The sequence below is a fragment of the Hippocampus zosterae genome, chromosome 10 (genome assembly GCF_025434085.1).
Source record: "Hippocampus zosterae strain Florida chromosome 10, ASM2543408v3, whole genome shotgun sequence".
Lineage (NCBI taxonomy): Eukaryota > Metazoa > Chordata > Actinopteri > Syngnathiformes > Syngnathidae > Hippocampus > Hippocampus zosterae.
The window spans coordinates 5,011,174-5,024,482 of NC_067460.1; the positions used below are offsets into that span (position 1 = coordinate 5,011,174).

General features: G+C 40.6%; 2 protein-coding genes across 4 annotated transcripts in view; one reads left to right on the forward strand and one right to left on the reverse strand.

Moving 5' to 3' along the window:
- Window positions 1-13,309, reverse strand: part of LOC127609257 (uncharacterized) — a 123,811-nt gene that overhangs the window by 94,073 nt on the left and 16,429 nt on the right. The window lies entirely within an intron of this gene.
- The window catches only part of LOC127609111 (alpha-2-macroglobulin), a 118,472-nt gene that overhangs the window by 43,318 nt on the left and 61,845 nt on the right, over window positions 1-13,309 (forward strand). For 2 of the 3 annotated variants that reach the window (XM_052078834.1, XM_052078836.1), the window contains exons 1-3: window positions 10,362-10,554; window positions 11,978-12,158; window positions 12,829-12,985. In XM_052078834.1, the coding sequence (XP_051934794.1) occupies window positions 10,472-10,554; window positions 11,978-12,158; window positions 12,829-12,985 (421 nt within the window). In that variant the 5' untranslated portion in view covers window positions 10,362-10,471. Of the gene's footprint in view, window positions 1-10,361; window positions 10,555-11,977; window positions 12,159-12,828; window positions 12,986-13,309 lie in introns of those variants that run through there. The other variant, XM_052078835.1, reaches the window with a different exon arrangement.

Genomic DNA, 13,309 nt, shown 5'->3' on the forward strand with positions numbered 1-13,309 from the left:
GCATCCTTTTGAGAAATGAGGATGCCTGTATGTCCATACCGGTCTCGGTCTAGAGCCATGAATTTCTACATGTGGGTGGTTGGCTGACTGTGTTGACCAAGGAGTCTAAAAATAAAAGTAATCTAAGTGTGCGACGATGTACACAATGAAGTTACCTTCAACGTACCCATAACACCTTTAAGAGCATGCTTTATGGTGTGTATGTATGTGATAAGAAAAATTAAGAGGATAGTTTATAGAGCAGGTGTCAAATACATGGCCCGCGGGCCAGAACTAGCCCCCAAGGAGGTTCGATCATGCCCACAGGATAATTTAAAGTGGAAAAAATGTACAAAAGACACAGAATGAATAATTTAATAAGATGCAATTCATGGAGCATCTGCTGGGGGACACATTGTTTTGATCAGAGAAGAAGACAACCGCAGTCTCAGTCTATCACGAAGACAGACCCAACACAGCAGACGCTATCAAAGACGTGAATACGTTACGCTTTACACATTTAATTGCACTCTCCTTAGTTTGTAAGGTGGCGGCAGGGATCAAATTTAGATTTTACATGCATATATGTAAATGGTTGAAAAATTCCTTTCTTTATAAATCTCATTGAAACTTAAAGTGCATAACTATATTTTTCAATACCAATTACTTTTTAATGTTGTGTGCCTTTGTGCAATCAGTGGGATCATTTGCAATGCATATTTGTGAATGACAAAAGTAAATTGCTCATTTGTCGAGGGAAATCTAAGGTGCTTCATGAAATATTTTTAAATATATATGTTCTTTAAATTTTGACATTTTCCTAATGTTGTTGTGCTTCTTTAGACCAAAATAAAAGAAAAGCATTTTATTTTGGTTATTTATCACAGAGTATGGTATATTTTTACTGGTCCGGCCCACTTGACATCTACGAGGCCATATGTGGCCCACAATGTGAAATGAGTTTGATACCCCTTTTTTTATGGAGTATATGAAGGTCGCGATGAGAGCAGAAACCCAGCGATTTCTTCCTTGAATATTGGTCATCATGGACAACCACTAGAACTGCTTTGTCTGCAAGATGCAGTTTTGGAAGTCGAATACTCGTAGGTCAAATTGACATGGTCTGTCGATGGGTTGACAGAATATAACGACAGCTGTGCAGGATAGCAGTCATATGACATCTGACATCTCAGTGGAGAGGGCTTTTTGTGTCATTTTGTTGTTTTAGGTGTCGGTACTGTTAGTGTTGTCCATGATTATTATCGATTTGTCTTACTGTTTATTGTGCATGTTAAATTGCTCCATGTACAGCACTTTGTATGCAGCGATGGCTGTTTGAAAGTGCTCCATAAATACTGTTGACTTGACTTGACTTAATTAAAGAAACTATTTAGAGCTGTGAAATAATAACTATCATCCAAAACAATGCACCATCTCACCCTTCAAGTGGTGGCTGCTGAGGGTTTAAAGGAAGAAAAACTCCCAAAGTATCGTTAAAGTAAAATTTATGAGGATGGATGGCAGTATACAGCCAAATAGCAACTTTGGGAGGCAATTATTGCATTCTCAAGTGAGAGGCAGGCAGAAATGATCCATGGGTTTACACTTTTAATAGCTGTTGAGATAAGATAAGATAAGATATCCATTATTTGTCCCACACTGGGGAAATTTACAGCCTCCAGCAGCAAGAATGTGGGTAGAAAGAAAAAAGAAGAAAAAACAAACACTGTTCAATTAAGTGCAATATCAATACAAAATTGATCAATCGCTATGTTATTTAAAATAGTTTTTCACATTTTACATTCGTTTCACATCATTTAAGTATTATTATTATTGTTATTATTTTTACTCAGCAGCCTGACAGCAGTCGGTAGGAACGAGCGTCTGTATCTCTCCTACTTGCAACGCGGGTGTAACAGTCTCTGGCTGAAGGCGCTTCCAAGTGCTGTCAGGGAGGGCTGGAGGGGGTGGGTGATGCTGCCTGACCAGATACAGTGTTGAAGATGTTCTGCTACGTTAATGCTATGTGATTATGAAAGATGTTTTTGGTTGAGGCATTTGTTTATTAAATGATCTCTACGTCATGAAGTTCTTGATAACATACGATTTTTTTACGTGTTGCGTACAGGAAATCAGTGAAAACTATTTGTAGTCATTTTGCAAAATTAAATCAATGATTTATGATCAATATTGTATTGTTCAATAGAATCCAGAAGTTAATATTATTGTTGATGGTTAAAATGTTTTTATTCTAAAGCACATTTCCTCCTTATTTAGAAGAACAATGCAAAGCACAATACTGTACACCTAATACTGTAATGTAGAAGACAGTGTATGTGCACTATAACTTTCTGAAAAGTGTTCTTATATCACGTTCTTTACCTCTCAACAAGTTTTGTCAAAACTGGGCTTGAGAAAGACACACAAAGCTAAAGAACAATCAAAACACAGGCAGTGTTCCCATTCATGCTTTCTGAACTCCTCTGATACATCCATATCCTCTGGCTTCCAGATCCAGATTGGCAAACTGGTCATAGCCAACAAGCCTTACATAGTGGTGGTGGATAAACATGAGAAGACAGTAGTCATCAAGAATCCCAAATGATAGCAAAATCCGGAAAAAGGAACACAAAAAGCTGGAGAAATATGAGAGACAATGGAGGGTGAAGGGAACAGTGGTGCCACTAGTGATTGGGCCACTGAGGGCAGTTACCCCCAAACTGGATGGTGGCTCCAGCAGCTCCCAGGAACAACTTCTGACATCCTTGTGCAGAAGAGTGCAAAACTGGAAAAAGCTAAGATTGTACATTCAAGCTCCTATGCCTGTGGTAGAAGACTCGAGCTTGAAGGAGATACCACCCCGGTGGACAAGGAAACAATAATTAAACCATTAAATGAACAAATAACATCATACTCACCACAAATGCTAATGCAGAAGCTTCTTCCTGTCTTCGCATGCTAACATGTCCACTATACATAAGTACTCGGAAAACACCAAACTAACAGTCAGACTGCATCCAATACTAAGGGCAAGACAACTGAGACAAAATTGTTGACCTCCGCAAGCTGGAAAGGACTATGGGCCAATTGCAGCTTGGTGATTTAAGATCAACAGTTGGAACAATTGTGAGAAAATGGAAGAAGCTTATGATGACTGTCAGCCTTCCTCGGACTCGGACTCCATGCAAGATCACACGTGATTTCAATATTGGTAAGAAAGGTGAGAAATTAGCCCAGAATTACTGTGCATCGGAGGGCATGACAAAAAGGAATGCCATTGTTTCAAAAGTTACTATTGATAATACACTAAGACGTCTTGACTAAAATCATGGATCACAAAGAAGCCTCCCCTCCTTGAGTTTGCATGAGAAAAAGGAATGCCATTGTTTCAAAAGTTACTATTGATAATACACTAAGACGTCTTGACTAAAATCATGGATCACAAAGAAGCCTCCCCTCCTTGAGTCAGCACATATCCAAGCCCATCTGAATTTTGCTGGATAATCCAGAGGAGTCATGGGGAAAGTCATGTGGTCAGATAAGACCAAAATAGAACTTTTTGACCTTCACTCTAATTGCCATGTTTTGGAGGAAGAACCATGTTGGTGGAAGTACCATACTTTAGGGCTTTTTTCTGCACTTGTATAATAGGATTATAGGTAAAGATTATGTTAGTACATCTCTGCCTGTCCACATCATAGCAGGCAAGCATTGTAATATTACTTGATTTGTCACATTCTGTTGTCACCTAGCGTCTGAAACGGTGACCAATTACCACCAAAAGTAATGAATATGCACATTAGTTGACTGTCAAATTTTCGGCCATTTAGCTCGGCTAAAATGTTCAGTCTCAGGAGGCAGTCAGGCTTGGATGTCCCCCCGCAGAAATTTTTATGGGGTGGTGTTAAAAGTTACAACTGGTCAATGCAACAATTAGCTTTCAGTCATTAAACAGAAGAGGTTAGCAGGATCAAATCCGCTTCTTACTAGACATGGAAGAGCTTGTTGTGGACGCCAGCCGCTAATGTAGTCGAGTATGTTCGCGTCCGCTTGGCAGCCAGTTCATTAAGCCATCGGCTGACCAACCATGGAAGTAGGCTTTTAAGATAAGATAAGGAAACCTTTATTAGTCTGGCAATGGAGAAATTCCCAATTCACAGCAGCAAAGTTATGAAAGTAAGAAGTAGAACAACAAAATATAGGAGCTGTTGGAAAGGCAGCCACTCTCGCGGCGCCATTTTGAAGTCAAAATAACACAACACAACACAACACATAGGACACAGACAGTCGTGCAATCTTCACCACTTTTCTGCATACATTTTGTTGTCTGAAGCAGTTATAAATGAAAGAGGAGAGGATCAAAGTGTCCTTTCACCAGTGGATCAGAGACGTCATGCTGAAAATGTGCAAACGTCTACTACAAGCTAAGTTTTGAAAGCAAACACGAAGCTGTAGCGTCCATTGATGAAAAGAGATTAGTTCACTTCTCTTGTCCCACGTAATCCGCTTCAAACTCCAAGCCGCAACTCCCAGTTCCAAATCCGCATCGGCGCTCCGCGCCAACCCTCCTTTCTTCTCATTGTTGGCTCCTCAAGCCTTACATCAATTTCCAACGTTTTGGAATGTTCTGTGTCACAGTGCAGCATGTGCTTTTTGAGTGTCCACTTTGGCAGCATTGATGTCAGACAGCGAGCTCCACAACAAACCCAGTTGGCGTGTCTTTGTGAAATTCCAAAGTTGGAATTTGAAAATTCCAGCATGCCTGTACACAACCTTAGTGAGGATATGCAGTCCAGAAAATGAACGGATGGATGGACAGACTGAAATTCAGATCATCAAATCTTCAGTTAGGAGGCCAGCCGAGTGTGGCCGCCTTAGAAATGTAATTTTCGAATGAGTGGTGCAAGTCTACCTACATTTTGTGGATTAAAATACATACTTGATCTTGTTAGTGAAAAAAATTTAAGGACAGGATGATCGGTGCCAGGTTCAGTGAGATTTTGATCCTGAAGAACACAACCAGGATAAGCAAGGAGTGGCTCCGTAAGAAGCATAACCTCCTGACTACCAGTAGTTCAAATTTGTCCTCTGTAGAGGACATTTGTGAACCTAAATATCTCCCACCCAGTGCATCCAATCGCATGAACTCCTTTTGATACTCTAAATAGGACATTCAGTGCTTTCCAGTGATACCAAATTTGTAGGGGTTAGAACAAGTAAGAAAATGGCTTCCATCAGTGCAAGCACTTTTTATGGGAAGAGGAAAAGTAATACTTTTTATCAAACACATTTTGTCTTGAGATGCTATTGGCATTTTAATTACAAGACTCTTATGAACACGTTAAAGTGTTGTTTGAGTTGTTTTAAGTGTATTTGAGCCTGTTTAAAAAATGTAGTGGGATTTCAAAATTATCTTTTGGAGTAGTCCAATTACTTCACATAGATTGTGGAATTTAAAAATACATGTGATTGGACAACATTTTTTTCCTGGTAGTCAGCAGGATATAAATGCTCAAGAGCGGCCTAGTCAGTTTCCAGAACCGAATCCAACTGAAAATCTTTTGACGGAGCTGAAAGTCCACATTGCTCAGAGACAGTCCTGCAACCTGACAGATTTACAGAAGATCTTTGTGGCACAGAGGGCCAAAACTCCTGCTGCAGTGTGTGCAAAAGGAAATGTCTCTGTAATTGTAAACAAACCAAATACTGACATACATTTTATCATGTGTTCAAATATTTATTTTCAGCAATAAACATGCACATAAAGTCTGAAAAAAATGTGATTACCAGATTTTTTAAAATTCCGCCTCTCATAGTGGACATGCATCTTCAAGTACAGCATGTATATTTTTCTTTCGTCTTTCTTTGCTTATTACTTTGGAGAACTAACATGCATGGAAAGTCCTTTTTGATTTTGTTTTTAGTTACCACATCTTGTGATGATAGGTGGGCTATAGAAATAAAGTACTTTGCTGAATATTGTTAGAAAAATCAGTCATTACATGAACAAGTGAAAGTGTCTGCAGTGATTTGTAATTCTGCTCAAGGAAGGACATCACTTCTTAATTCAAACTGCACGGGAGCTACAATTAAAGGAAAGATAACGTAAAACAGAACAGGATGAACATGTTAATGCTCCTGTGAGAAACTGGGCCATTGCAGTAGACACGTCGAATTAGGATACAGAAATGTAAAACAGGGATATAGCGGCTTGAGGGTATAAAGCATACTGCAGTTAAGAACAAAATTCCAAGTTGAAAAAAAATGTTTCATCTTTTCTTCTTATTGTTTGAAATGCTTTCTAATCTCTGCATTGTTTTTTCTCTTCATTTTACCATTTTTTCCAATGCCACATCTCTCTCACTCTGCTGCTGCCGGTCTGAGGGCATCAGGCCTCCACTGCCCAAACCAGATTTCGAACAGTGGTACCAGGAGCTCTTGGCGGGTACGAGCCAGCTCTGGTCTCCCACTCTCCTACCAAGTCGCTCTCTGGCTGCAGGCCCATGTGGCAAATATAGGTCATCCTTTTCTTTTCCATTCATGTGGCACTGTAATGCTCCCCTGCAGCTGCACACCTGTTGGTCATTAGGTAATTAGTGCTTTAAAAGGACTCCCAGCCCAGCCACTCACTGTCGGGTCATTGTTGTTTGTTTGTCATGTTTCTGTTATTGATCGTTTTGAGCTACAGTCATGGTTTTTGTTTGCTACTTTGGACTTTGTTTGTTTAGGATTTAGTTTTCTGTGTTTTATACATACACTTCTTCAAATACACCCTGTTCCTCTCTCCTGCCTGCTTTTTGGGGTCCACCACCACCACCGTGCTACATGACATACATCTACCAATCGCTGCGACTTGTGCAGTGGAGCAATGTCACTGCTCTAGCCATGGTGTGGCAACAATGTGAGCTGGTATACAGAATGAATTGGTGACTTAAATATGTCTGCAGAGCTCAGTGTCTGCCTTGATCAAATTCGTCCTGTCACTTAAACATGTAAAGTACTGAATAGTGATGGGTCCATGAGGCCTCATGAGGCGTGTCGACACACTGACACACTGTGTTGATACTGTGCTGATACTGTGTCACTGACCAATGCCACCTGCTGGACCTTCAAGATCCCTGCAGCCAACCCACTTAACAGACTGAACTGACTGATAAATTGTTTTGTATATTGAACATATAAAATATACAATTCGGTAATAAATTGGCAAAAGGTGAAGGTAAGATATAAAAAAAGGAAAAGAAAATAGTCATCATCACAAATATGTGTTCAGAGGAGTAGAAAGAAGCAAAAAACCTACTCCGAGTCCTACCCCTTCCTATATATGAATTGATCATTTTTCTAAATAGGAAAGAAAGTCTAAATATCAACAAATGCTTTTACCCTTATGTATGCTGTACTAATAGATTTTTACATTAGGATTGTATATACAGTACATACTCTTTAGAGCACATGTATATGTCGATTTTCTCATATTCATAATGGATGCTACATTTCATTAATATATTAAATAATCTCATCAATGTATTTCTGATGTATTGCTATATTTCATGAGTGTATCGAATTTATCAGCTTAATTCTGATTTGTGTAGTTGTCTTGTACTACTCTCGAATTCATTTTTAATCTCAGCAAGAGAGTTCCTCATTTTACTGGTCCGTTTCTGAATCATTCTACAGATTTACACCTATTACAGATACACTCCTTTGTGTGATGTTCGTTTAGTGTTTTGGACTTTGTATAGATTAGTACCCCCTAAATTATGACAAGTTTCTCGAATTTTAAAAAGCTTCTGGATCTTTTGGCAAAGGTTATTGTGTGCTTTGTACATTAATTGGGCGATTTTGAAGTCAACCAGGTCATGAGATTTCATTGTTTAATTTGATAAACAGTGGATTTGTGGGTTCCGTCCATTTGGAACCAGTGATTGTTCCGATTGCTTTGTATTGTAGTTTTAAAACTGTTTTACTGGCATTTCCCCATATTCCCACACAATAGGTCAAATATGGAAGTAATAAAAGTATGTGTACAAGGATCTCTTATTCAGCACATCCTTAGTTTTTGGGAGGATCCCTATGGTTTGGGATATTTTTTATTATCTATTATGTAGCTGCCAGTACGGTTTTGCATCTACAACTGTTCCAAAACATTTTCATAAGGTCATTCATCGATTTGATGATGAAGTGTATACAATATCATTCACATCCATGCATTCATTTTGCAACATTCAATGTGTTCAAATAATGTGAAGATCATTTGAATGAGGATGTTTGTGGGCTTTGATTTGACATTTTTATTGAGAAAAATAGGATGCTCCAATGTTTTAAACTTCAGCCTGTTGCGTCTTTTACAAGCGATTTCTCCTGCTGTGGAGAACACACGCTCACAAGGGACGGATGAGGCTGGCGTACAAAGGAACTCCTTTGCGAGGTGGGAGACGTTTGGGAAAGAAGTGTGTTGGTCCTTCCAGTACAGCTGCTTCCTGGAACCTTGATTGTCAAACATGGAGTGGAGAGTCAACCAATAATAATTACTGATTGTCAATTAAATCATCAACATAGCAACCGTGAAAAGATGAGTGAACGTTTGTATACCTGGCGTAATACTGGGTGCATCGCGAACTTCATTCTCATGCTTGGCCCGATAATGCCTCTGCATGGTGGAGGTGCTTCTGTTGGTGTATGACAATTCGACCCGGCAAATTCGACATTTCACCTGCAATGAAATGTGAATAAGAAGTAACCAAGAGTTACCTTGAAATGTATTCGGATTAGAATGGTACAACACATGTCAATAATCTGAGAGGCACTCGGCGAGTGCCTCTCGCCGAGAGGCTCTCGGCGACAGAAGGCGATTTGAATAAATAAATAATACCTTATTCTCCGGGACATCAAAATGGTCCCACACGGCGGATGATTTGCGTCTCTGCTCCATAATCGGCGAGGAAGGCAAGGCACGAACACGAAGTCTGCACTGACACGAACTTCGACAAGCGAGCGTGAATGAGGTCTGGCTTGTTTCGGCAAGTGGCATTGTGTCGCCAAACCCACTTCCTTATAAACACTGTGCGGCGGGCTTTTGCTGCGTCAACGCCCTCTGCACTGAGTCGACGCCCCCTGGACTAAGTGGCGCAGCCTGTACTGTGCCAAGCAGCCGATGCGGTCTAAACTGCACCGGTGCAGTTCACGTGTCAATTAGCAGCCTGGACTGTGTCAACGCAGCCGATGTGTCAATTAGCAGCCAGGACTGTGTCAACACAGTCGATGTGTCAATTAGCAGCCTGGACTGTGTCAACGCAGCCGGTGTGTCAATTAGAAGCCTGGACTGTGTCAATGCAGTTCACATGTCAATCACGTGACATAATGAAGCAGGCACATGCATCGACACGTGGTTTGCTCTGTGAGCCCGGTGCATGTGTCAATGCATCGGTGTCGCTGGACCCATCACTAGTACTGAACTGTGATGTGCCTGTGGTTATTTTATGAGTAAAATATTAAGTGGATCAGATCATGGCTGGATGAAGATTGGTACTTTTAAAGTTTGCTGAAATACATTAAAGAGCCAGTCATTTGAACTGCTCTTTTCCGGCTCCATCACAAGAGGGACCGTTAGCTCAATGGTCAGTGCGCTGCGCATTTATAACAGTTGCAAGTTGACGCAAGTTGTGGGTTTGATCCTTGAGTGAGGTGTTTGGTGATGGGTAATTGAGGCCTCATGAAGCGCTTCACCACAGTGGGCAAACTGTGTTGATAGTGTGTCACTCTATTGCTCAGTCACACACCTTGCTTATTGTTTGGCTATGTTTGTAATGTATGTTTTTATATCATTTCTTTTTCAATCTAAATTTAAAATACATATGAAGTATGCAGTCAATAAATAATGTGACCAAATGCCAATGTGGAGATCAGAATGAAAGTGACATGATTTTGAACTGTTTTGTAGCTACTTGTCTTTGAGGCAGTGAATTCCAAAATTCTTTGTACATTTTTATGGTAAAAAAAAACACACAAACACGTTTTCTGGTGTGCCTAAAAACAGTTGTTGTAACAGTGATTTACAGTAACAACGTAAGTGCTTCATGCTAACATTTAGCCCATAACCTGAAAATATTTCTCACATTTAGTGAGCAGTCAGTTGTGAATGACGATCTGGCTGGAGCTCCAAAAAGAAAAGAAAAAAAACATATTGCTCCAACCCCTCCCTTCCACCCCCAACAACTATCAAATTCTTCTGAATTTGTGGACAACTGGCAGCAGGCCAGTGCAGCTTGAACTTTTGGGAAGTGAAATTTATTTGGTTGCAGGGTAAAGACGAGTGGGAGTGTTCGTGAAGCGAGGTGTGTGTGTGTGTGTGTGTGGGGGGGGGGGGCGTTCGGTGGGGTATAAAAAAAACAAAGTCCAAAAAGTTTGTGCAGAGTCTGCATCGGTGTCCCAGGGCTCCAGTGCAGAAAGCTTCAGTCCAGTCGGAAGAACGCGCTGTGTGTGCTGCGCAAACATGGTACCTGTCCTCCACACCTTGGCGGTTATACTGGCGTCTCTCTTTTTGCAAAGTGGTTCATCGGCTCATCTCAATGACACGTAAGTGGAGACAATCTTGAACCGTGTGATCTCGAGACTCATAACGTTGCTCTCCGCACGATGTTTGTATAAACTCGGGACACAGGTCCTGGCTAATGAAGAATATCCTTCTATCGTTGTCACTCAGCATTTTGCGTAATATGAGAGCGTGTGTTTGGCGTTGTCGCATCGACCGTTTCATTGCAAAGTACTGCTTCAATGCAACGACGTCGTCATGTAATTTTCCTTTTGGGATCCGAGGCGATGGAATTCTCTGCCCCCCACCAAGCAAAACCTCAAATATGGCCTTTATTGCTCATGCAACGTGCAAGGATTTCAGGCTATGGTTAAAAATAGTTGGAGAAGGAAGAAATAATTTGTTTACTCGCCAATATTGCTTCATTCACTTTTCATTAGTAGTTGCTGACTCAACACTCGTGTTTTACAAGCAAACACTTTTTGCAGTGATTCGCACTTAATTGAGCCATGGCACCCACTATACAAAAACTTTACCCCCCCCCCCAAAAAAAAATGGCAGTAAAAGTATGACTGCAAAAATAATAACAACCTTGTCTCAGGTTACTCACAAATTGATTCACACCGGTGTTAAAGCTGAGTCTGTTTATAATACAAAGCTATATACAGTGTATATATATATATATATATGCATGTGTGAATGGGGTCAAATCACTATTTTACTCAAATACAATTATGGTCCATCTCATCACTTTGGTCCTGATGTCTAATCAAACCACTAAGCTTCCATTCTTCAGACTTGTTGAATATTCAATGACATACACTCCACTCATAGGAGGAATAAAAATCAAACACTTTGGTGCACTAAGATTTTTTTTCAAACTCCTGGATATGAATAAAACACGTCAGTAGTGTATAAAAAATGTCATGTTTTTGTTTTCAATTGTTGAATGGCACAATTGGAGTATTTTGTTGAGCTAATAACCTACAAATATAACAAAATGTAAGTTTTATTAGCTGAAAGCAATTATTTGACTGCTTTTTTTGCCATTGTATTGTTTCCTTTTTTGTCCTTTTTTGAAGTTATATAAAGTAATGTTTTGTCATCCACTGCTTGTTGCCTACTAAGCTGTTCCAGTAAAATATTTTGCAAATACACTACTGTATATCTTCAGCCACTGTCAGTCTTTTCATCATACAAAACCACACTTTGCCCATTGAGATGACAATACGTCAGCCAATATGGTTATGCTGTCCAGTCAACAAAATTGGCACGACCAAATCTGTTGGTGTGACCAACAAAAAAAAGTTGTCAGCACTTGTGATACCAGTGCAAAAGCTAGTGTAGAGCCCTCATGTATAATTTTTCACTTTTCAATATTTTGCTACATTTGCTGTCTCAAAAGAAATCCAGTCACGTTAACACTTGTTTACTCGCATAATGTTTGTGTTTTTCCGGTCCATGCAGCATCTTCGCCGTGACTCTAAGTTCCCGGGTTAGAGGAGGGTCACAGGAAACGTTGTGTGCCCTTATCCAGGGGCCCACGGAGCTCGTTGCATTGAGTATCACCCTGGACACGGACACTGGCAGCGCCGTCATCCTGGAGAAGGCAGTCAAACAGGACTTTTATCAGTGCCTGAACTTTCAGGTCCGTTTGTTGACTATCCATCTTTCCGTTTGTCCATCCATCATTATGTAGCAAATTATCTAGCTGGCGCCATGACTCGAGCTATCAGCACAGCTCTTTAGCAAATAACTGCTCTGGACTGTCTCCCCACAGTGCGTTGTTATGCAACCAAACAAGCTTTGCTCCTTTTCAATGACCGCCCAAGTGACCCCAACCACTCAGTGATAATAGTGTTTGATTTCTCTCGGTTTCCCCCACCCCCACCCTGAGTTAAACTCTAGCTGTGTCAGAATTGGTATGGCATTTCTCGACCTGCAGCTCAACAAAGGCTGCGTTCTACTGCAGCCCAGCAATGTACCTGCATTCCTCTGGAAAAAATTCCCTCCCCCGACTCTTAGTCCCTCAACACACACACACATATGGACCAAAAAAGGGCCCTTAGAAATTTTGGAAGCAGTTGCCGCCCCTCGTTATGTAATAACAGCTCCACTTGCATTTAAAAACAAGTGAAAGCGTATACTTAAAAGTATGGAGTGATTTCATAGTTGACCTTGTGGATTTTTTGTTGTTGCAACACAGGGCCTCTTGGTAATAGCATATTTGTACGAATTCCATCTCTTTCTCATTTTTCCCCTCCCTCTATTTACAATATATCTGTTGGCGTCTGTGTGTGTGTCTTTTGGCACTGTAGGTCCCGGCAGTGCGCACTAGTACTGTGGCAACCATAAACGTCACTGTGAAAGGGGAGAGTGCCACCATGAACAAAAAGACCAAAATCCTCATTGTGCCCCCGGCTTTCATCCACATTGTCCAGACTGATAAACCCATCTACAAACCTGGGCAGACCGGTAAGTATCGCCACAATCAAAACATTAAAAGTTGAGAGACCATTTTGGGATGGAATAGTTTGTTGCAATACCAAAACCAAATTTATCTTTGCACTTGTAAAACAATACATTTACAATAGTGAGTACTTCTGAGCCAGAAGTGCTGCTTGTGAGCCGAGGCCGAATGCCACACCCCTCTTCAAGTCCGTGACTCGAGCCAAGGCCGTCACAAATGCGCACTAGCGCAATATTAAAACATGGGTTTTCATAATCGAACGTTGTGATGATAGTAGCCATGATAAAGACACCGAGAATGCTGCTTCAACAAAATCATTAATCAAAGCT